This window comes from Podarcis vaucheri (genome assembly GCF_965113315.1).
Source record: "Podarcis vaucheri genome assembly, chromosome: 17".
In the NCBI taxonomy this organism is placed as follows: domain Eukaryota; kingdom Metazoa; phylum Chordata; class Lepidosauria; order Squamata; family Lacertidae; genus Podarcis; species Podarcis vaucheri.
Genome location: NC_138755.1, coordinates 6,911,521 through 6,936,749, shown reverse-complemented (window position 1 = coordinate 6,936,749; position 25,229 = coordinate 6,911,521). Strand labels below are relative to the sequence as shown.

Sequence of the window (25,229 nt, the reverse complement as noted above, 5' to 3'; positions counted from 1 at the left end):
GTACACCTGTATTTCCAATCTAACACTAGAAGTCAAAGACACCCACAACGTGTTAAAAGATTCAGGACAGCTTAAAGAAAGTACCTTTTCATGCAGTGCATAGTGAAAACCATGGAACTCCCAGTGATGGCCACAAACCTGGATGGCTTTAAAAGAGGACTAGAGCAGAGGGCTACGGATGGCTACTAGCCATGATGACTATGCTCTACCTCCATATTTGGAAGTAGCAATGCCACAGAATACCAGCTGCTGGAAACCACAGAAGAGAAGGGTTGCTCTTGAGTTTGCATTCTGCTCCTGATTTCCTACAAGAGGCACCTGGCTAGTCGCCGTGAGACCAGGATGCCTGATCCACGAGGATATTATTATGTTCTTAAATGTTAGCAGTGGTATCTACATTTAGAAACCTTGCACCTTAACCATGGGTATTGGCAGTACCGGGTTTACGTATAAGCTAAACAAGCTATAGCTTAGGGCCCCACAAATTTTTAAAGGAAAAAAAACCCTGGATGTACATTTCCAAAATATGATAAAAAACAAATAAAATAAAACCTACATATAGCAACAGTTTTTCACTGTTTAATTGTATTTCAGTTCAACAATTAATTTGATAAAATACATATTTTGTTATGTGCAAATGGCTTTAGAGACCTATTAGATCCATAAATTACCATATAACATACTGTATATTCAACAAAAAAAAACCAGCGACAATTTGTGACAAAGGACAGTTGGACATATAACGGGCCTCATTACCTTCAGTAGATTAGGGCCTCATTAAAACCTAAATCCGGCCCTGGGTCTTGGTGCATTCTGCAACAATAACGCATGGAATACATCATATATATAGGGAAAAGCCAACAGCTGGCAGTGGCCTGGGGGCGACTCAGGCTGCAGCCGAGGCTGCGCGCGCGGTTTCCCCTCTCCGGAGCCCTACCGGGGTACCAGCCCGCGCGCTCGCTTCACTTTATTCGGCTCCGGCCGGGCTTTCGCACCGCGGCCTCGGGTCAAACTCCTCCCTCGAGCGCGCGGAACGAGCTACCGGAAGAAGAAGAAGAGCCAGTAGCCGCCTCCCGCGCGGACCGCGAAGGGTTAACCACTCCTCCCCGCCCCCCGGCCCGGCCCTATCTCATTGGCACGCCCGACCAACGACTGCCCGGGAGGCGGGCCGAATCCTTACCCAGGCCAATGGGCTGCCGGCGTGCCGCCACCGCCGCTCTTTCCCAACCCTCGCTCTCGCTGATCTTAGCCTGAGGGCGGGAGAAGAGGACGGCTGGCTCCCAAGATGGCGGCGGCGGCGGCGGCGGCGGTTGTGGCGGGGGTTCCCGCGGCGGCGGCGGCCGACTCTGCCTCGTCGGCCCCGGCCAGCGCCCGCGAAGAGGAGCTCCCTCGCCTGGAGCCGGCCGAGGTGAGGAGCCGCCTGGAGAGGAGCGCCCGGCAGTTCCGCAACCGGCGCAAGGTGCTGGTCCGGGGGCTGCCCGCCGACGTCGCTAACCAGGTGAGCCTTCTCCCCGCCCCCCCCCGGCGCCTTTCTCAGTCACCTTCTCCTGCCTGCGGAGGAGCTCGGCTGAAGCCTCAAGCCGGCGAAGGGCGCTTCGCTCTCGAAGAGCGGCAAACTAATCTGCCTCTGGTTGAGGGTGGACCCTCAGTTCCCAGTACCTGACCCCGCTGCCTTTCAGAAGCGCTACCTGAAAAAAGTTTCGAGATCCGGGTGAGGTGATTCGCCTTTGCTAGCGAAGCATCATCACTGCTTCAGTTCTGGCCAAGTAAGAGCTGAAAAACGGACTAACGAAAAGCCCTTGGCCATTTTATCTGTTCCTGGCTGTACCATTTCCTACAGCAAAGCGGTGGATCTTCTCCAGCCTTCAAGAAATGGATCTTTGCAAACAAAGCTAGTCTGCCAAGGAAAAGTTAGCACAGAACCTTCTCTCTGACATAGGGTTGTATAGGGAGTATGGGGGAATATTCAAACCCTTCGCAAACTCACGCCCCATCTGCAACCCAGTACAGATGCAAATGGGAGTCTGACATGTTGTTCAGCTATTTTAAGGGGTGTTCACACACACACAGTGAACGTATGAGAGACTGTTGGATGACACCTTGTAGATGGGCCCCTGCCAACATGGCAACGTCTTTTCTGTTCACAGGTATAGTTGTACGCAAACAAGGCTCTTGTACATCCCTTTCACACAGACACTGAATGTGCAGCCTCCAGGGGAGGAAGAGTTGGTGTCCAGGGTGTGTGTCTAGCAGGTATAGCCACCTTGGCCCCTCACATATTTGCTGAAGGAAGGCATGTTCTGAACATGCTGCTAGCGGGAAGAGACGTGTGTTCTGCAATACAGACACTCGGACACCATGGTTCACAAACAGACTTCAGACCGTGGATTTTGTATCTGACTTCCTGCCCACTCACACACCATGACTTTGTCAGCTTGGACACCATACCACAAACTATAGCTAAGCCATAACCATAATTCAGCATGATGTCTGAATTGAGTCAGACACGTCATCAATCTTTTCTGTTTCTATGGCTGTTGTAGAAGAATGCACATAATCCTATGGGGCTAGAGGCGACCTCTCAGTTGTGCATTGTTTTGTCCTCAGCGATGTATCATCAATATATTTCATTGCACCTTTAGTTTGTATGCCATCTTTCTGTATTGTTGTACTCAAGGTGGCTTACAAGCTGAAGAAACAACAGAATATACAGCCAGGATCATATATCTTATAATGATCTGATCCAATGAAAATAAGTCATAATAAAAAGAACAACTTTAAAATAAACAAGTTCTATCAAATAAAGTAATATTCAATAACCTGTTAGACAAAATATCATTCTCAAATTATCAGCAAATAATAATTAACCAAATTCACTCTCAACAACCAGTGAATCATTACTAAACTATCATAAAGTCAAGTCACCATACATAATAATAGCACAATACATTCCCATAACCTACGCATTGTGTTTTTAAATGCAGAAACTAGAAGTTAGGGTTGTAAACTGTGAATCTAAAAGGTGAAGAAGTGCCAGGGGCATTAGTAGGTGTGGTGTTTCTATGCAGAGTCCGAATGCATTCAAGATAATCACAATAGCAGTCACTGGTGATAACCATTCATGTTGGTGAAAAAATGCTTATTATTATCTTGTTTACATTTGGACTTTCTAAAGAACACTGACACATCTACTGCTGGTTTCTTGTATTGGATAGAATTGGACCCTAATGTTCAATCTTTTTTCTTCTATAACCCTGTCACCTGTCAAGTGAGTAACGTGATGTACCTGCTGAAGTGGCTTTTACTCTGAAAGTGATGTACCTGCTGAAGTGGCTTTTACTCTGCGTACATCACTAGAAAGAGATATTTGTTTTCTTGAGTTAGTTGGCACCCACTTAGTGAGGTTGAGGAGCAGCAGTTTAAACACAGAAGGAAGATGACAAGTTATTCACACAACACACCATTATACATTGCTGAAAACCTTTCTCTATGAACTGTAAATTAAACTGGCCATAGTTGTCTGCTTTTGAGGAAACAAATGAGCATGTTTTATTGCAGAATAGTAGCACTCCAACAGAGTTGTTAAGGGAAATACAATGGTAAGGAAGCAGTGTGCTAACATTTTGTCTGTGTGTGTTTACATATTTGCATCTCTTTCAAGATGTGATGCAGTAACTTTGCTGAAACTAATCAAGTGTGGGTTGTCTGGTCATTGCCCACCTTGAGTTGGACAAATGGTGGACTAGAAATGTAAAGAATCTACGATGTCTATGCACATTCTCAGATTTAGTTCATAGAGACCTGAGGGGAGAGTGCTGAAGCCGGAAGAACTCTGATTTCAACCTTGAGCAGTTTAAAGACGGTTGGTTGAAATGCTGCCAATTAATTGCATGCAAGGTGGAGAGCTTAAAAGCTCCTTTTGTGCTAGATTTCCTGGCACAGAAAGAGCTTTTAAGCTCTCCACTTTGCTTATTGGTCTCTGTGAGGTCCTTGTGGGAACTCGCCAGGCTCGCTGGCGTCTCCCGGAGCTCTGTAAGCAAAGCAGAGAGTTTGGCCCACTATAGGGGGCTGAAACTCCTAAATGGATAGATACCATTTATTAGAGATAAAGTGGTACCTCGGGTTAAGTACTTAATTCGTTTCGGAGGTCCGTTCTTAACCTGAAACTGTTCTTAACCTGAAGCACCACTTTAGCTAATGGGGCCTCCAGCTGCCGCCAGAGCACAATTTCTGTTCTCATCCTGAAGCAAAGTTCTTAACCCGAGGTACTATTTCTGGGTTAGCGGAGTCTGTAACCTGAAGCGTCTGTAACCCGAGGTACCACTGTACGTGTTTTATAAACAGGTTCTAAGATGCACCTCTGTATAAATGTCTCATTTTAAAAAAATAATTCTTGTGAGGATTACATTAGCATCCACATCCTGTAGTGGAGTGAATTGCCTGATCAGGAAGGGCAATTGAACTTTAGAAAGGACAGTGGAACTTCATAGGAAATCCTCATTGTGTACATTTTACATTATTACATAGAAACAGTTGAACAGCCCACCAGGTGAAGGTTTGACCCTGTGACCTGTCCTCATTGTTTGGGTGAGATCACTTGATTCCCAAGCACTATTGATTGCTGCCAAAGTATCAGAGGCAAGCTTCTAGAATTGCCATTAATTGGAATGTCTGCCTTTTCAAGGGCGTCAGTAACACCCTCTCCCTAGAGTTTGGCTAGGTTTGGAGTACATTGGAGTGTTTCAAGCTGCCTCTGAGAGGCACATTTCAAACCAGAGTCTTGCTTATTCATCTATGCACTCTTGGTCTCATGGTCTGAATGGTGGAGCTAGCTGGCTTGGCAGAGTTTGACCTTGAGCGAGGTTGACTCCTTTCTGTGAAAAGATCACACATGCCTCAAATGAGGTAACCTGTTCAGCTTGCCTGCTTGCCAGAAGTGAAAAGTATCTTGAGCAATAAGCGAAAGTGTTGCCTCAGGCAGCATAAAGCACATGCTAAATATTGGCTTGCTGCTGTTCAGGAAGACTGCAGTCTGGAAAGGAAGCTGATCTCCTGTGGTGCCAGCTGTTCTGGTTGATGATTTATGCTGATTATGCAATTCCCTCAGTAAATACAGAGCATAATGTCATCTTTAAGTGGAGGTATAGTGCCTTCTGGTTCTCTTTTATTAAAACATCTTTTTGCTTGAAAAACATTTAATGCCATCAACACAAAGTCATTTGGCAACTAATCCTTATAATGGTGAATGTAGGCCAGTTTTGTTTGTGAATAGTACCTTGAGACAATATTTATTACTAGATTTCTATGCCGCCCTTCATCAAAAGATCTCGGGGCCATTCACAAGATAAAAATACAAGATAAAAGCACAAATAAATAGTTAAAACGGAAACAACAAAACAATACCCCCCACATGCACATTTAAAAGGCTGTAGAATGTTGTTCAGCCAAAGGTCTGGTTGAAGAGGAACATTTTTGCCTGGAGCCTAAATATATATAATGAAGGCGCCAGATTAACCTCCCTGTGAAGAGCATTCCACAAACGGGGAGCCACTGCAGAAAACTCCTCACTGCGAGAAGTGAAGTTACAGGGAACCAGGCACAGGGCCTTTTCAGTAGTAGCACCCACCCTGTGGAACACCCTCCCATCAGATGTCCAGGTGATAAACAACCCTTTAAGTTTTAGAAGACATTTGAAGGCAGCCCTGTGTAGGGAAGTTTTAAATGTTTGATGTTTTATTACACTTTTATGTTTGTTGGAAGCTGCCCAGCGTGGCTAGGACAACCCAGTCAGATGGGCAGATAATAATAATAATAATAATAATAATAATAATAATAATAATAATAATATAGCATATCCAAAACATATCCATTGAGCAGGTAAGTTTGTTCCTCGTTTATCTCAGAATGGATGAGTTCAGAATAAATTACAACATTTAAACATATTTTACTATTTCAGATACATCATGTGAAAAGGAAAAGAGCCTATGTCAACCAAACCTTATTATAATCTGGCAACAGAGATTGTCAGACCACACCACAGTAAAGTTATTCTTAATGTGACTTAACACAATCCTCAGCTTATTGAATAATTTTCTAATAATGTGTCCCATATAAAACAGAGAGGGACTTCTGTTTTCCATCACATTCAGTTTTGAAGTTACAAGCACTTTAACAAAGAATTATTTGTTTAAGAAGACTTCCCCAAACCATATTTGATTATGATAGGGCTTTTATAGACTTAGGATCAAAATGTGTATCTGATTACTTTATTTGAGGGGTGGCCAGTAATATTACTGAGTTTGAACCCAGAAAGGGGACTTTTAAGAGCAGAGCATATTTGCTATTTGACTTTGTAAGTTCACACACACACACACACACACACACACACACACAATGTTGCCAAACTTTTACTCTTCTGCTCAACAAGAGAGAGCTTTTCAAACCAGTTCTGTGAAAACCTGAATTGTGTGGCATGTTTAGTTGGACTTTGTCCAAGCCTGCAAGATAAATCTTCAGATAAAAAATCCAGAACCAGGAAATGCTCAAAGCATTGATTAGGCTTTGCTGGAGTTGCTGCCAGTACGTGGATGCAGCTTTTACTATAAAATGAAACACTCATTTCATGCTCTGCAGTTTAGCAGTGGGGTGTGACTGGCTTCAGGAATGAGGACCGGGTGTATTTTGCTGAAACTATCCTCTGGGCAGATTTTGGCCTCTGTGGACTGGAGTGGGGGAAGTGGCTGGGATTCCTTTTGATGAAAGAGGTAATGTTTCCCACTCTGGCTCAAACTGGATTTCTTCTGTTGACTTTACACAGGAAGTTCATGATCTGCTGAGTGACTACGAACTAAAGTACTGTTTTGTGGATAAATACAAGGGAACTGGTAAGTAAACTAGCATTACAGAATTCTCCTTTCTGTCATAGGGTGGGTTGGCTCTGTTCAACTCTTGACAAATAAAAAATAATCTGCTGAACCTAGCTGAATGGACAGCCCCTTTCAATTAATCTCCATTGAATGCAGATTCATGGGTAACTAAAAGATTGGGTTGATGCACATAGTTTATGTGGGTGGAGGTCTTTTCTAATATTCTTCTTGCTTGCTCTCACTGGTGTGAACATGTTGTTTGTCTTGGTCTTACTGTCCTCTGCGTGTGATCATCCTTCAGTTTTGCACATTCAGCCATATGTGAGGTGGCTAGTGACTTCATTTGGAAAATTAGAAGCCCAGGAGCCCCATGAGGTCTTGTATGTGCCATATGGGGGTATCTGGTTTTTGTGCTGGAAATAACACCATTGGCTTTTTCTGTTCATTTCTGAATAGCCATAACTCACTCTCCACAGGTTGGACAAGGCTACACATATATTCTTCCTTGTTTAAACAGTGTAGTATTGTTGTGCATTAGAAATTGTTCATGAAAAGGAAAAGCTTCTGGCATGCATGCCTGAAGGTTGGTGGTTCTACTAGTGGGCCATTCATCCCATCAGTCCTAACATCAATCAAGGGGTGCGGGTGGCGCTGTGGTCTAAACCTCTTGGGTTTGCTGATCAGAAGGTCGCGGTTCGAATCCCCACCACGGGGTGAGCTCCCATTGCTCTGTCCCAGCTTCTGCCAACCTAGCAGTTTGAAAGCACACCATTGCAAGTAGATAAATAGGTACCACTGTGGTAGGAAGGTAAATGGGGTTTCCGTGCGCTCTGGCACTCGTAATGGTGTCCCGTTGTGCCAGAAGCCTGGAAAGCTGTCTGTGACAAACGCTGGCTCCCTCAGCCTGAAAAGCTAGATGAGTGCCGCACCCCATAGTCGTCTTTGACTGGACTTAACCATCTCTTAATAAAATATTAATTTACAATGGAGTAAAACTGGGATTTAGATGTATGTGTAAATACATTAATGAAAAAAGAGGAAAGAAAGCAAACTTAGCAAGGAATGAATATCAGCAAATTTAAGTCACTTGTATATTATTTGAACAGAGTAGTCACCAAGTTTATAAAAGGCACAAAATATATTTAGGATGGGGAAACACCAAGAGTAACCACAGATGTGCTCTTAAACTGGACATGTAACTCACACCGTAAGCACCTAAAAGTCATGGGGTAAACAATAGTAATTTATCATGCTCCTGGCAGTTAGTTTTATTACAGCATCTTCCAGCTCTGAATGTCAGGTGTTGGCAATGAAAAGAAAATAGTGGTCTGCGTCATGCTGTGCTTGATATCTGTTGTTTGGCCACAACTAAAGACAGTTTGCCGGACTGGGTAGATTTTCTGTCTAGTCCAGCATGCCAATTCTGTTGTGTACAGACAACAACCAATTAATGTGCATCCGAATGACGTATGGTTGTGCATGCATGCACAGCACCGAACCCAGAAGTGACCCAAAAACATCACTAAACACGTCAGAGGCATACCAATATGCAGTGGGCTGGGAACAGAACCTGTGCGCAAAATGGTGATTGACTGTATACACCTTGAAATCTATGCAGAGGTTTGTGGGCATTGACTTGTGTGTTGCTATATAACGTCTTGTCAATAGCTTTTACATAACCTCGATCTCTTGCAGCTTTCGTCACGTTACTGAATGGGGAACAGGCAGAATCGGCCATTAAGCAATTCCATCTGAGCAAGCTGCGAGACAAAGAGATCACAGTGCAGTTACAACCTACAGATGCCTTGCTGTGCATTGCCAACCTGCCCCAGCTTTACACGCAGCAACAGTTTGAGGACCTGGTTCGGCCCTTTGGGAACCTGGAACGCTGCTTCTTGGTGTATAGTGAGAAGACGGGGCACTCCAAAGGCTATGGCTTTGTGGAGTACATGAAAAAGGATTCAGCAGCCCGAGCAAAATCTGACCTGCTGGGCAAACAGTTGGGAACACGGACTCTGTATGTTCACTGGACAGATGTTAACCAGTTGACCCTGGACCTCATTCATTCAAAGTGCTTATGCATAGATAAACTGCCACACAATTACAATGACATAGAAGAACTGAGGCAGACCTTCTCTGCCATCTGCCCTCCAACATTCTGTCAGGTAAGCACCTTGGGCTACAGGGAAGAGGGCTGCCCTTCCTGTCCTTAGTGCAGCACTCAAAGCAGTTTCACACAACAGGCTTCTTGCACTTATTTTAGAATCCATTTACCAGGATATTTCTGAAGCAACAAAAGATCAGGCTGCCACCCCTTCCAGTTTGCTTCTGTGAATAGCACAACAGTGTTGTGTCACAAATTTATTCAATAATGAAATTTAGAAACTTCCTGCTGGTCCTAAGTGCTTGGTCACTCACTGCCAGGGGATTAACATTTGGCACAATTTCCAGCTCAAAGAAATTGGTTTGCTTGAATCACATAACCTATCCCAAAAGCAAAAAGTTTGTTTTTCTGTGTGCTCAACATAGAATACAGTGGTACCTCGGGTTACAGATGCTTCAGGTTACAGACTCCACTAACCCAGAAATAGTACCTCGGGTTAAGAACTTTGCTTCAGGATGAGAACAGAACTCGTGCGGCAGCAGCGGGAGGCCCCATTAGCTAAAGTGGTACTTCAGGTTAAGAACAGTTTCAGGTTAAGAACGGACCTCCGGAACAAATTAAGTATGTAACCAGAGGTAGCACTGTAATAGAAATGTAGAGTTGGAAGGGATCACAAGACTCATGTAGTCCATGTTGACTAGATTGCACTTCTGGCCAGGGTCAAGGAAATGTATAGAACATAGAAGCCTAATTCTGTGGCCACAGATAGTCTCTATTCAAATTCTATATAGTTTTGAAATATTGGCACCTGTCGTCTCCATATTTTTTGTGGTTTTCTATAAACGTGAGATGGGCGATATCCTTTTTGCCACCTGATAGTTGTAGGAACAGATGCAGCCACACTAGTAGACTGTTTGCCACACCAATTTAAGTAGTAGTATTAATCTGTTGGGTAGAAAATGTAAAAAACTCTGGCTCAGGCAGTTGCATATTTTAAAAGCTGCACAAGCCCCATCAGTGCAAATGGGGTATAATTAACCAAATTACCTGTTGTAACAGTCTGGTAATGAGACTCTCGTGGGGGGTTGCTGGAAGATTGTTCTGTCATTCGCCCCTAGCCTAGCAATTCTCTTGTAGTAGCTTGGTTCTCTTGACAAAATGAGGTGATACATGTCCCAGTAAGCCAGAGATAACCATTGTGGTGCTTTCCATATGTTGGACTACAGTTCTCATCATCCCTGACTACTTGCCATACTGGCTAGGGCTGATGGATGTTTGAATTCAACATCTGGAGGGTACGCATTGACTACTCCTGTCCTAAGCGCAGGAGGATTTACTGATGCAGAATCTTGCTGGGATTCCCTGAGGCTGTAGGTTCTTCAGCTTTGGTTGGCTCAAAGCGTATAAAGCAGCCATGTCCTCTTTCTTTTGTGCCGAATCACCTTCTTGCTGCCTTCTCTTTCTTTTGCATAGTTGGCATGTGGTCAGGATGGGCAGCTAAAGGGCTTTGCAGTCCTCGAGTACGAGTCAGCTGAGATAGCAGAGATGGTCCAAGAGGCCACCAATGGCCTGCCACTTGCTGGAAACCACATCAGAGTGTCCTTCTGTGCTCCAGGCCCTCCTGGGAGAAGCATGCTAGCTGCTCTGATAGCGGCACAGGCAACAGTAAGGTTCAATTCACAATAATTACTGTATGGTTTTATGTTGTGAGCTGCACTGAGATTTTCTTCATAGCAAGTGGTATAAATATGTTAAATGATGTCTCTTCCTGTGGGTGGTTTGAAATCATCTCCTTGCCAATACTGTACCACCTTTTGTTCCTTTATCCACCTTTCTCCTCATGCCTGTATCTTTTTAAGAGGTTTATACTTTGACCCAGAGTTGGGTGTTGCATCTCCAGGGACTGACACAATGCCTCCATTGTTTTGGACAAACTTCTGCTCATCAACAAGACTTCCTCCTGTAGCCATTATCTGTTCTATATGGGCATCCACTGTATTGTGCAGATGGTTTGATACTGATAGACTCATTAAGTAAAAAGGAGAGCAACTGAATTACATTTCAGCTCACCTCATTACAAGGGTACACGTTTGAATCAAAACAAAATACAGTTCACAGAAGCCCAAAGGTCCCCCTCCAATGGCCCAGTGTGGCAGGCTGTCTGTCTTAAGTGTTCTGTGTTGTAAACTGTTAATTACTTTGTGAGCTGAAACCTTAACTGTACACTCGGATGCTCCCTTCCTGCACGGTTAGAGTCATGATCATGAAAAGGTTCCTCTATCAGTTAGTGAGTGGGTGCCTCTTGATTTTTTTTGTTTTGTTTTTTTGCTGCTGTTGCTTTTACAGGCACTTAACCGTGGAAAAGGGCTTCTTCCCGAGCCCAATCTTCTTCAGATTCTGAACAGCTTAGGGAATCCTACGTCAGTCCAGCTCTTATTCAACCCTCTCCTTCATGGAGCCATTGGAGGAAAGCAAGGCAAGTATGCGTAAGTGGCCCTCAAATAGGATGTCTCTGAAAGCACCTTTGGTATTGAGCTATGTGATCTTGGGGTTTCCTCCCACTGTGAGCCCATTGAGTATGTTAGATCTCCTCAGCCCTAGTGGCATCTGCTAATGGCCAGATGTGTTGTCACTGACTTGATTGGAGCTGCAATCAGACAGGGATCGTTTGTATTCACAATACAGATATGATAGTTGTTGTTTTTATCTTGGGCTGTAGAGGAGCAGGTTCAAAAAGATGGGAAGCTTTCCTCAGATCAGAAAGAGCTTGAATTCTTACCAAATATTTGTGTTGGATACAAAATGGATAAGATGGCACTTTTGCAGATGTAGTAGGTGCTTTAGAGTTCTTCATGAGGCAACCAAAATGGTGTTCATTCTTACTTGTAGTTTATCTAATATGAGGATTTGTGCCTAACAAACTAGTGCTGTCAAGTAAGGGGGGGGGGAACCTAACTTGGACTCATTCATCAAAAGCAAAAGTGAATAAGGTATTCTGATAACTTTAAAAGATGAAGGGTTTCACGGTTTGGGCTGTTCTTTTTGGTTCAGTTTGCATTACTGCAGTATTTTGAGAGGTTGCTAAGGGATTCCCCACCCCATTACATTGGAGAGTTTTTAAAACTTTCCCTTTCTTTTTCAGGAATCCTAGGAGCCCCTCCATCAGTGCACCTGCTAAGCAACCCTGCCCTGTCCACAGCACTGCTTCAGCTAGCGCTTCAAAATCAAACACAAGCACAACAGGTAACTGCCATTCAGTGTTGCAGGTAAAATAACATTGGTGTTAATCTTTGCCCTATCCATGGATGGGCTGGTGTTCCAGATTGTGAGAAGATAAAGAACAATCTCCTTGTGTCTCTCTCCCCCCCCCCGCCCCACTCCTAAAAAACCCCCCTCTATATACAGATACATATCTCTGCAGGGGCAGCGACTGCTTTGGAAACAAGTACCTTGGGGATCATTCTCTTCCACTACTCACCAGCAGCCTAACTCACTTTAGCCTCACACTCAAAAGAATCTAGTTGCATCTATTCTTTAATTCTTCACTGTACTGTTGCAATGCTATGCTGAATGGCAGGGAGAATTTTATCAGCTGTGGTTTCATCTGGTTCCTACAGGGCAAGATCTAGTCGGCTTGATCTCCTGGTAATAGAAATGTCCTTGGGGTGGCTTGCAAACAGCAGGAGTTTGATGCAGGCTCTGACTTTCCAACTTCCTTCTCTGTTTTTTCTTGTCTGTTTTAATTCTCTTGGCTTTTAGTAACCCTGTCTCTGGTCTCTATTTGCTTTCTGCTCCAGAAGGCATTTCTTGGAAACTTGCTCTTAGTCCAAAACCAGGTCTGGACACAACTCCTGCAGAACAAGGAAAACCAGGCCATATTCCATGTGAGTGGTAGGCCAGACCTGTGTGTGAAAATCACGCTGCTTGTGTGTGGGTGTTTATTGTGTGTACGCTGCATGAAGGTGCACTGCAGGGACCATCCTCCAGCTTTAATCATATTCTAGTCTCACTGGGGAGGATGTGTTGTGCAAGACATCCCCCTAAATCTAGGACTTCACTCTGTTTAAGCCTTAAACCCCATAGTTTCAGGGGGGCTGGCTTGCGGTAGCATTTAGCATGACTAGTAGAAGGCTTTCTGATGAAGAGAGGGTTCTTGGTTGATGAGGAGCGCTCTTGTCAGTATGCAAGTCCTCTTCACTGCCTCTTCACTTCCTTATCGCTGAATGAGAACATATTTATTCCAGTGAGTGCTGTGTGCCTATGCACCATCAAGTGAGCTGTACTATTGTGGAGCAAAATTAATTGTGCATGATGGAGCAATTCTGGTGGTCTGAAGTTTTCCAAATATCTAGAATTATTTGACAAGGAGCAGTGGAGTAGAGGGCAAAGAGATAGAGCTGCAAAAAAAATGAACAGGTCTGTTTTCCACATCTCCATCTCCTTCTGGAAGTATACCCAAATGGATTGACATAGGCCCTCTGAATTGGGATGGGGTAAACCTCCTCCTGATGCCTCCTTGTTGAAAACCATTGCTTATCAGACTTCAGACTTTTGTTCTCAACAAGTTGGGTTTCAGAGCATAGCTTTCTAGGCTTCTATTCTGCTTTGCTGTCTCCAACCATTGATGGAAGAGTCTGCCACAAACAACTATTAGAACTTGCCATGGTTGGGGTGGAGTCGCATCGGAATTAAATAGCCTTGAATGTTGTGGTTTTGCCTGCTGTTAATGTTGTCCCTGTTGCAGCTGAACAGCAAAATCCATCCCAACTATCACTTCTTTCAAATAATAGTAAGTCGTATACTCAGAACAGTGATGCAAGGAAGTTAGCAGCCAGGGCTTTCTGTACTGGATTCTCTGAGGGTTGCTTTGAAATGGAAATGGAAAGCTGTAGAAGAACAGTTGGAGAATGGGAAAAGGCCATGAGTGTGCTGGAATTTAAGCTAACAGTTTGTGCTGTAGAATCCTGTTTGTGTTCCATTTGGGCCACTTGCAGCAGCTAAACTCACTCAAGTCTTTACCACAAAGTCCTGTGAAGTCCATCTGAAAGACATTGGTGCACCTCTCTCCTATCTATAAAGCTCCATCTTTCTCAGGCTGTTCTGTATCTGAACATAGCTTGCCAGGAGTGTCCGGTGGTACTCAGTTACCTGGGCACTGGTTTAGCAAAATGATCTGCCCGGCGTCTGTAAGCTGCATTCAGGTGGTCTGCAGCATGTATGCATTAAATAGTAATACTGGTTTTCAATTGTATTCTTACTGCTGCTTTAGATTCTTATATTGTACTTTATTGTGTTACAGTCTGAATTTAATAGAATGCAAAATGTTAGAAATAAAAGAAGCACTAAAAATTAATTTAAAAGCCATACATTACCTAGCACAGCACAATTGCTGCAACAGGCAGAAAAATCATTAAGTGGTCCATCAGCAATTTTCAAGTGGTCCGTGGGGGGGGGAGCTTGGGAACCACTGCTCCTGCTCTAGAGTGATGTGGCTGTATGTAGTTGATCCCTTTTTCCTTAACCATTTGGATCAGTATGCCTTTGCCATTGCCTTGCTTGAGATTAGTGGCTTGTAGTGGGTTATTGGCTTGAGTGTGTTGGATTTTTATCACACACAGTCTTGTTTCCTGTCTTAATAGTGGGGACATATTGATTTGTTTGTAGAAACCAGGAATCTTGGGAGAGTCTCCACTGGGTTCCTTGCAGCATGCTTTGGGAATGCAAAACACACCAACTTCTCAGACAGGAAATCAGTTACTGAATGAGATGTCCTCAGGTAAGTGCTTTGTGGTATAGGGTCATAACAACATCCTCTCCAGAATTTAATTTTTGAGTGCTGGTTTCTACTAGAAGCTAGGGAAATTATGTTCTATAAAGTCAATACCTAGGCAGTGATAATATGGAAAAACTTACGGATCAAGGAAACTCCTGTTTCTTTCAAAAACTGACTGACCACAAAATATAGCTTATCTGTTCTTATTTTTCTCATTTAACTTACTTTGTAGATTTTTACTTTTAGTAAAAGGTGAAGATTTATACAATCTGAAGAGAAACCACCTTAATAACTGTTAATATATACTATTGTTATACTTTGTATTTTGGGTCTATGGACTGCAATAAAGCTGTGTGTGATTTTTACCTTGCTGATCCAAGTCCAGAATTCTTTCATCATAACAGAAGGGAGAGTATTTACTTGGGTTGCTGTATAGCAGACTCTTCTTTGAATAGGAGAAGGCTTTGGGATGTAGTGAGAAGGCAAAATATTTTTTTTTTTTTGAAATCTTAGCATAATTGGTGCTGAACCTCACAGCAATTTCATCTCATCAAGATCTACTCCTACAGCAACTGCAGTAACTCTGTTGTTATTTTTGCGAGCTGCAGCAGTTGCTTCTTCAGCTATGTTCTGGCCCATGAGAAATCTTTCTGTGTGTTTTATTTTTACTTCTCTTCACTTCAGAGTAGCTCCTGCAGCCCTGTGTGGAAATTAGGTAGGTGGCGCCACTCCTCACAGAAGTTGTGTAGGAAGATTGGCGGAGCAAAGAACTCTGCTAACAGATCAAACAAGTATATCCTCAGGCCTGCAGTTGTTGATGAAGGGAGAGGTGTCAGGCTAGTTGCACAGCAAGTTGTTCAGCAAGTCCTCATTCGGAGCAGGATAGCATGGAAGGGAGCAGATTAACTCTCCTTCCATGCAGTGAGTCCCGTAGTGTTTAATGAAGGGGTGTTTTGAGTCTTAGCTCCACATGAAGCCACCAACCTGAGCAACATAGAAGGAGAGTAGGGTTTGCTACCTTTCTTGCCTTGTCTGAAGGAGTCTCCCCACCCATGTCTTTGTTGAAGGTGGTAGGAAACTTTCACCCCACCCATTGTGCTCTTGCCCCCATTGGAGCTTTTCATTGTTCCTGTGGAAAGGACTCAGACCAGCAGGTTATGTATAAATCCCTACCAGATTGGGTAGCCCCATTTTACTCCCTTACTCACTGGCAAAAGCCCAGCAAATCTACTCTTTAAGATATTTTAACCACCATGAATTAAAGAAGTGGTTAGTTGACAACATTTTAACAGTAAATTGACTGTCCCAACCTGATGACTTGGGTTCCAAAACTACTTTATTTTAGGAAGTGGCTCTCACCTGGTTGCATGTTCCCTCCTTAGGTGGCTCCCTACCTTCTGATATGGCTCCAGGACCTGTGAAGTCTCCAATCTTGCCTTCAGGAAACCTGCCTTTGCCATCCTTTCTGGGACCATTGGGAATGGAGAGGGAGAACTCTGTGATAGGACCCCACCTGACCCAACCTGGGCTACAAGGCCTCACCACTTCTATCCTGGGGTCTGTGATCAGTGGGCTTCAGAAGCCAAAGCAGACAGAAAATGGGCCTCCATCATCTGGGGTATGTGAGGAATCTGGTACCTTGTGAAGGTTTACATTTGTGGAAATCTGAGTATATGTTATGTGGTGCTTTCCTGTCCTTCATCATTGTAGTTCAGAAACATGTGAGGGTCTTGATTGAAGTGCTTTTATATTGCATGACAGCTTCAGTTGTGCTTTTCCTTCCTGTACCTTTTCCCTTGCAGCTCTCCTCCTGCTTTTGAATTCTTCAGTTCTCATGCCCGCATTGAAACCCTGGGTTGAAACTGTTGCAACTGGATAGAAACGTAACCAGTTCCTAGACTTCTAGATACAGTGGTGCCCCGCAAGACGAATGCCTCGCAAGACGGAAAACTCGCTAGACGAAAGAGTTTTCTGTTTTGGAGGTGCTTCGCAAAACGAATTTCCTATGGGCTTGCTTCGCAAGACGACAATGTCTTGCGAGTTCCTGCTGGTTTTTCCCCTCCCCCCTTTTTCTAAGCCGCTAAGCCGCTTATCAGCTGATCCGATCAGCAGATAAGCCGCTAAAAGCCGCTAATAGCACTAATCCGCTAATCCGTCAATGGGCTTGCTTTGCAAGACGAAAAAACCGCTAGACGAAGAGAATCACAGAACGGATTCTTTTCGTCTTGTGAGGCACCACTGTATTATTATCACTAAATTTATTACCTGCCCTTCAGCAGCACGTCCCAGGGCTGGTTACAACAATTTAAAATTCAGAATTGAAAACAGTTAAAGCAAATTACAGTCACAGGAATAGGGTGTGCCCTGAAAACACCTATCTTGGATAGCATAGGCCAGGGTAAAGAACATTTCCAAAACCTGTATAGTGAAGAATCCAGATGCACATTTGTGGTGAGAAGATTCCTCATCTTCAGAGCTGCCACAGAGAAGGCCCTCTCCCCCTGGGCCACACACACCAAACTTCTGAGGGGAGGTATATCCCTCAGGAGGTGGAACTACCAAGAGGAGCGAGCCCCTTATAGCATAACTGACTCCAGGGGTTTTCAAAATGGGGCTGCAAGTGATCAGCTGGAAAACGTTCTGCATAGTGTAGGCACTGTGTTTAGCCTGTCCACACTTCTGTAATCAGTATGTCAAAAGCATGTATATTCTCTTGCGCGTTTTATTAGAAGAAAAACTGCCAAGTGTTTGTTGCTGAGAATCTCTTTAAAACCAATAGATCACTTCACCAAGCGCCAACATTGGACTTAACTTTTAACTTTTTTTTTTTAATAGAGAATGCATCCACCTTTTCTTCAAAAAATAAAACTGTTCAACTTTTTTATCACACAATGTGTGATTCGCCTTTGTTAGGGGCACCAGCTGGAAACCTCTAGGAAATGGTCTCACTGTTGCCTCTCTTACAGGTCTCTCTGCTAGGAGAGCCACCCAAAGACTTCAAGATTCCACTCAATCCTTACTTAAATCTGCAAAGTCTTCTCCCTACGAACAAGCCTGGAGGTAAGGTGGCCACATCTTAAGTGGTATTCGGCTAAAGTGGATCTGTTGAAATTAATGGGCCAAATTTAGACATGTTAATTTCAGTGGGTCTACACTGAATAAAAGTTATCTGAATGCCACCCTTATTTGGCACAAGGGGAAATGAAAGTACAAAACTGTGTCCTCTAGTACTTGCTAGAAAATCTAATTTCTGGTTTGCTTTGAGCTGTCTTATGGAGGCAGGATGGGTAAGAGGCATGACAGTTTTTAGTGCTCTTTCTGCCTGCAGCTACAGGCCTTGCATGATTAGACAATGAGGGTGTTTCCTGCAGCCCTGAGGTGAGTCTAGAGTGGGACAAAGCCTATCCCATCCCTGGTTCTTCTACCGTGCTGCCTGCATGATGACAGCCAGCTCTTTTGTCTTTGTAGGTGGGGCCAACAAAGCCTTCAGCTTGAAGACTGGTGTACTGGGCAATGTTTCAAATCCCAGAATTCCACAGGCCTCCCTATCTGATGGCGTGTTGCCTTCTTCTGGGCTGGCAGGAGACGGCTGTGCTTTTGACTACCAGCCAGTGAGTACTTGAAGATCCATTATGGCCATGGCTTCTGAATATAAACAGCAAGGTTAAAGCGCTGGAGTTGCTTTCATTTATCTCAATGCCCTTTAGGCTCTGCTTCTTCATTCTGTATTATTATTCTGTGTGGCAGCATCTGCTAAAAACATTCTTGTTTAGACAAGCCTGCCCAGATGCTTAGGGTGTAATTTTAATCTCTTTTAGTACTTGACCTTTTGTATGTTTTAGGGTTGTAATTTTTTATTGAGTTTATTGCCTTATCTTTTTGTAAAGTGCTTTGTGGTTATTTTGCAATCAAGTGATGTTGATTTTATGAAATAAATGTTACGTTCCTGTATGCACAGATTTCTAGTTCTCATTGGGGACCATATGAATTCAAATGACACAGAATCATAGAATCAGAGTTGGAAGGGACCCTGAGGATCCATGCTTTAACCAACTCAGCTATGAAAAGTTTGGGGCATCATTATATCCAGTTTACACAACTCAGGATTAAAGAGTTCCTGCCTTTTCTCTTTTCTATCAAAAGGACTTGGGAACACGGATGTATCCGCAGGCCAGAGAGACAGGGCCCCAGCTAGGTGGATTTGCACACAACAAGCAGAAGGTAAACATCCATTGTTTTAAATGCCTCTACCTAGCTTGGAGGGGGTAGATCCAGAGGCAGCCAACATGGTGCCCTTGCTGAACTGCAGTTCCCATAATTGCTGGCCGTTGGCCATGCTGGTGTGAATTGATGGGAGTTGGGAGTTCAGCAGCATTTGGAGGGCACCGTGTTGGCTACCCCTGGGCTAGTCCCAAGGGAGCTGTCATATTTATACAGTGGTGCCCCGCAAGACGAATGCCTCGCAAGACGGAAAACCCGCTAGATGAAAGGGTTTTCCGTTTTGGAGGTGCTTCGCAAAACGAATCTCCAATGGGCTTGCTTCGCAAGACGACAATGTCTTGCGAGTTCCTGCTGGGTTTTTTCCCTCCCCCCCTTTTTCTAAGCCGCTAAGCCGCTTATCAGCTGATCCGATCAGCAGATAAGCCGCTAATAGCGCTAATCCGCTAATCCTTCAATGGGCTTGCTTCGCAAGACGAAAAAACCGCTAGACGAAGAGAATCACAGAACGGATTCTTTTCGTCTTGCGAGGCACCACTGTATTCCTAAATACTGTGTTGGATTTGATATGGTGGCACTAAAAAATGTTGGCTCCTGGCCTCATCCACTGAAAGGCAGTAGGTTTAGAATGCTGCAGTGCCATAACTATGAGATCTGTCGTTATGAAATGTTGTGATTTGAGCTAGTTTAATGTACATGGAAGATGGTCTGGTAAGGAACACCCACAAACTTGGCGGTTAAGAGCAAGCCGTACTTGAAACGGTCGCTAACTGTGTAGCAGAATGCAGAAGGAGGGCACAGAGCTGTGGAAGGTTGTGGGCGGGAAACGGACTCTCTCTTCTAGCTATCCTGCAGTGCTGAATTGGTGGCAAGTGCCTGCTGCCATCCTCCTTTCTCTCCCTCTCCAAGGCAAGTTGTCACTTAGAAGTGCTGCATAGGCTGGTGGGAGGGGCTCAGTCATTTTTAGTTGTTGCTGTCCTACAGTGTGGAGAGGGGTGTGAGAAGCTCTGCGTACAAGGAGCCGGTGTGAATCTTGTTCCCCTTTTCCAGGTGTCATCACCTGGGTTTGAACGGAACAGCCTTGGAGCCCCTCTGCCTCCATTCTATTCCGGATCCCCAAGCTCCTATTTCACCAGCGGCCTTCAGGCTGGGCTCAGACAGAGCCACCTAAACAAAGTAAGATTTCCCATAATGCCAGTTGTGCTTTGTGTTAGGATGCAAATTTGGATAGTTTTGGATGCTACACTGGCACACAAACAGCTCCAGTCACTTGCTGCTGTGGTCTCATTTTTGTTTTGTTATTTGTTAAATTTGTATACCTCTCTTCACCCCAAGATCACAGGGCAGTTCACAACATAAAAATACAAGATGAGAACACAAAATACATAAAAAGCAAAACAAAGACAAACTCATTCATTGGCTGTCTGAAAGCATCCCCCCATGCTTTTCATTTGAGTTTGTGGCCACTAGTTTTTCCTATGATAACAGCTTTTGCACACAGCTGAAGATAGAAATGGCCAAACCTCAGTAGAATATGATCAAGGGAGAATGCGAACACTTTCAGATATAACCCACAAAGTGCATGAGTTGCAGATCTTGTAAAAGAAAAGGTGAACATGGAATTGCTTTGATTATTATAGTGGGAATAGAGAATATATTTTGTTGTTGGATTCTAGCTCCCATCAGCCCCAGCCATCACGGCTGCTGGTCAGGGATCGCAAGAATTGTATTCCCAACAATACCTGGAGGGCAAGAGCCTGGAATAAGAAGGAAAATATTAGTATAATTATCCAAGACTGGAAACATTGGCTGGGATCCAAATAACAAGAGAACTCGTTTATGTGCCTATACTGTGCTCTGGGCTTGCTTTGCCAATGCAGACCCCATGCTACATTGTAAACCTTTTGGAAACTGATGGTGCTTTTTAAAAAGCATTCTGATCTTGCATTGATCTGTTTAAAGTGCAAGATCCTGCTGGACATGCCTTGGCAAGCGTAGTGATCTGTTCTTGTATTACTAGCAGTCTCAAAACCTGCCACTGCAGACCCTTCTGTAGATTGACCCCAAGATATAAACTAAATTAGTCTAATTTTATGCTGTTATTTTTGCACAGAGGGTTTCTGGCTTCATTTGTTAGTGTGAAATTCTTGGATGCTTTTCTTCAGGAACTTCAAAGAAAAAGTATTTGGAGGGAAATCTCACAGGACAGCCAGAGAGGTTGGGGGGGGGCAGGTTTACAGCCATGCTAAGCAAGCAAGCCAACTCACTCGGGCCACTTGTGAGACCTACCTTTGCCTCCATATCCCTGAAGGACTGACATCTTGCCTTTATCAATGTAGTGTTTTTCATAGTATCACGCTGGGTAGTGGAGGGGGGTGTCAGCCTCGCAGTCAGAAATGATGTTAGTTCTACTCTTGCCTTTTCTTCCAGGCAGTTGGGATGCCACCTGTGAGTGCGGCAGATGGCATCATGGGTCTAGGACCAACAAGTCACTCACACAGTACCTACTCAAAGGTGGGTTGGTACCGCTTTGACCTTTGAAACCTTTAGCTCCTCCATGCCTTGTCATTTCCCTAATTCTGCCTCTCTTCCCCCTCATTGCTTTTGCAGACTCCGGTTGGTGGCCAGAAACGGGCCTTTTCCCACCTGCTCCCATCCCCAGAACCCAGCCCAGAAGGGAGCTATGTGGGTCAGCATTCTCAAGGCCTGGGAGGGCACTACGCAGACTCCTATATGAAGCGAAAGAGGATATTTTAATCAGTTTCCTATAGAAGCACTCACTTTTCTCCTTCCCCAAATATGTAAATTTTTGTAAAAATGTTTTTAATGTTTTGCTTAGACTTGGTTTTAAGACTCTGTGCAGAGGACTTGGCTTCTGAGCATGGGATCCAGTGCAAGCACATCCTGGGCTTTGAAGATGAACCCTTGGTGCTTTTTGCAGCAAATTCCCCTTTTCCCTAAGTGAGGCTATTTCGACAATCAGGAGAAGCACCACCAAACTGCAGACAGCTCCCTACTGCCTCTCAGTCAGCTGGACCAAAATGAAACTGGATGCCTTTTCCCTACTTGGGCTCCTTCCTGTTCTGTGCTCTTATTGCAGTATATTCTACTTGCATGGTCCTGTTGAGCAAGGGCCTTGTCTTCTAGAGATACGAGTGTCTTGCCTTAACACTTTTTCCAGCGAAGGAATGTACTTGCATTCTGTAGGTGCCTCTGGATTGCTGCAGTGTGATAGAGCAAACTACTAAAGAGGAAGAAGATGGCAACGGAGAACTCTTGTGTCACGTTGGAAAACACGGTCCTGGTCAGTTGCAGCCTGTCACCTTCACTATGCTCCTGCAGCCCCCAGGTAGAGACATGACTCTGCCTCCCCTGCAATCTGACTTTGCTTTTATTTTTTTAAACATTAAGTCTGTGTACTTATTTTGGTTATGATTAATTTGTAAATTACCTTTTTTAAAAAAAATTCCATGCTTTTAGTTACTTCCTTTAAAAATACATAGTTTAGAAGTGTGTGATCTTGGTAAACTCTATGAACTTGATTTATTTGTTTTAAATTCTCTCCCTCCTTGGGTTGTTGCTGTTTTTTCATTGGTTTAGACCAATTCCCTCTTGGGTGCAAAGGTTTTTTGAGTGAGTGTGGTTTTGTCTTAATGCTGATCCGGCAGTCTGATAACACTTAAGCCAGGCTCCTGTGGCTGGGTCTGCCTTTGGGTGTTGTCCCCTGGGGTGACTTAGAATTTTGCTTAGTGTTTTTCCATCTTGGTGGCAACAGGTGTCCTCCATTTGGCTTTTTGAGAGGACCCAGCTTTGAAGCTACACCTGCACTTTTTGCAGAGCTACGATTTTTGAGTGGGTTCCACTGAACTGGCATTTTCAAGCTCCAGTCTGAACTTAATGGGCTGTGAATGATCCTCTTCCCCTTACACTGGGCTGAGGGTGAAAAGATGGAAAGCACAACCCTATTCTACCAGGACATTTTCTGAACAAGGTCCAGGTTTAGCTTGGTACAGAGATAAATAAATGGCCCTATAAGTTGCTTAAACATCTTAGGTTCACAGTAGTTCCATATTACCCATTCTCAGTGTGTGGAGTTTGCTTTGAGACAGAGAAGGGGTCTGTGGCCTTTTTCCTGGGGGATTTGTAGTTTAGCCTATATACATTTTCTGTTTTATAAACATGCTATGATGATTCTACTGTAGATACTGCTTGGTTAGCTGTATATGTCGTGGGATTTGAAATCCATTGGCAGCTGGATACCAACTTTCCAAAGTAAAGTTATATTTATATCAAACCTTGTCTCACTTTTTCATTCTTTGTGCATGGAGCTTTAAGAATAATGAGCAGTGGAAGCAGATGTTTTTGAGCAAGTAATACTACTTGCTGGCTTAAATAGAAGATGGAGAGGTGAGTGTGTGGTTGGAACTGGCACTAAACTGTAGGCTGTGTTCAAAGACGAGTCACATCCATTATTCTGCTTCCTTTTGCCTCTGGCATTGCCTGCCACAAGAATGCAGCACCTGGAAAGTTGTCCAGAAGAAAATATGACCCTCTGGCTGAGAACGGTTTACTCCCCCCCCCCCGCCCCAACTTGTAACTACGAAACAGGTTGAATTATTATTCAAATAGTACCACATTAAAGTGCAAAGGTGCCAGACTACAGGTAAAGCATCTGTTTCAACAAAGGCTCCCCTAAATGAATACTACAACTTCTAATTTCTTTGGGAAAAGTTGGATTAAGTTTGAATGATATCCTTCCAGCATAGATTTGTGCCGTCTTTTATAAGAATTTTTCCCCTGTAAGGTATACTTAATTCCCTCCTCTGTGACATATTGTATAAAAACGAAGCAATCTTGTATCGAAACAAAATTACACATACACTTGCTTTGCTTCAGTGTACAATGCAAGTTGTGCAAAGTGCTCTCACTCCACTGGGCCAAGGAAATAATCTCTTAGTTTATGAAAGGCTTGTCGGCCCTCAACCACTCTTGAAGGGATAGTATCTCCATTTGTGCCATAGATTTTAAACATAATACCTGTCAAAATATTCAAGATTAGATAAATTGACCTTGTTACAACAATGTTGATGAAGGGCTTATTTACACCTTTGGTGCTAACTAGTGTATAAATCGAATACGCACCAGAAGAGAGTGAGAAGGCTACATAGTGATGTCCCAAAAGGAAAAACAGGTAAGATTTAATGGTGGACCATCCATAAGCTTATGTGAGACAAGATGGAATAGGGCTACCATTGGCTTCTGATTAAAATATTAAGATCTGCCATTTCCCAGAGAAACGGTTGCTACCGTTGCTAAGCAGTAGGCCTTCTTGCCTCATAGATCACTTTCTGTTTGCTTCCTCCATGGCTGCCATGCTCATCTGCTTTATTTTGGTATTGAATTTAAGTGAATTCAAGCACAGGGCCTTTTGGACTTAATCCTCCTATGTTTAAATATGCCTGACTGCTCTAGATGTATCCCAGCCAAGACTGTCATTCACTGAAATACCTTGTACTTCCCTTGTCCATGAGGAACTAACAAAATGGTTATTTTAGTCCTTTCAGCATCTGCAAAGTTAGGGGATATCCTGCATTTCTAAGATGCTAAAACAGAAGCACTGAAAGTTCTCAAGTAGCGTTGTGCCCAAATGACTTTCATTAAAACAGATTTGATTGGGTCTTCTGACTTGTTACTTAAAAGCAGCTTAGGAAGGTGGAAAGGGTGGACTCTAAACATTATTAAAAGCAACAATATTTGGAGGACTCTTATGGACAAACTGCTTTGATCAAAATCCAGTTCCACTTCACCCAAGCTACTTCTAAGAATGAAGAAGTCCTGTGGAACCACTCACAATTCTTTTATAAAAAGTATTAAAAATACAAACAAACAAACAATTTGTGTTTGATTTGCAGCTTTTTAAATTAAAAAAATGCACCTGATCTCTTCAGTCTCTTGCGTCTTATGTAATTCTGCTCTTGGCAAGTAACTTATCTCAGCCTTTTAGTATGATACGGCCAGGCGGACAGGTTTGGCAGGAAGTTTTTCTCTCTCCAGGCATAATATATCACGAAAGGATAGATGTCATAATGAGACAGGAGGGCACTGAAAGACACTTTTCTTTGGAGTACATCATCATCAGCGTCTTCATCATTTTATTTGTATGCCGCCTTTCCACAGTTAAAACAATGTTCAAGGCAGCTTGCAATATGAAAAGATACATAATTACAATAGCAAAGTAGTTATTAAAAAAAGAAAACACATTAAAAAT

The 25,229-nt window shown here is 43.6% G+C and overlaps 1 protein-coding gene across 3 annotated transcripts; it reads left to right on the top strand.

Moving 5' to 3' along the window:
- The first annotated feature begins 1,270 nt into the window (after window positions 1–1,270).
- Window positions 1,271–23,255, top strand: RAVER1 (ribonucleoprotein, PTB binding 1). 3 transcript variants are annotated; one of them, XM_082205415.1, is made up of 15 exons: window positions 1,271–1,498; window positions 6,818–6,884; window positions 8,562–9,031; window positions 10,444–10,635; window positions 11,317–11,446; window positions 12,113–12,213; window positions 12,771–12,854; window positions 14,635–14,746; window positions 16,126–16,361; window positions 17,710–17,803; window positions 18,212–18,354; window positions 18,887–18,964; window positions 20,012–20,137; window positions 21,392–21,475; window positions 21,572–23,255. In XM_082205415.1, exons 1-15 carry the CDS (start codon window positions 1,286–1,288, stop codon window positions 21,716–21,718), a joined length of 2,277 nt encoding a protein of 758 aa, XP_082061541.1. In that variant the 5' UTR covers window positions 1,271–1,285; the 3' UTR covers window positions 21,719–23,255. The 3 variants fall into 3 exon arrangements, with proteins under 3 accessions (XP_082061541.1, XP_082061540.1, XP_082061542.1); XM_082205414.1 differs by having other exon boundaries at window positions 12,768–12,854; XM_082205416.1 differs by lacking the exon at window positions 12,771–12,854.
- Window positions 23,256–25,229: the final 1,974 nt, after the last annotated feature.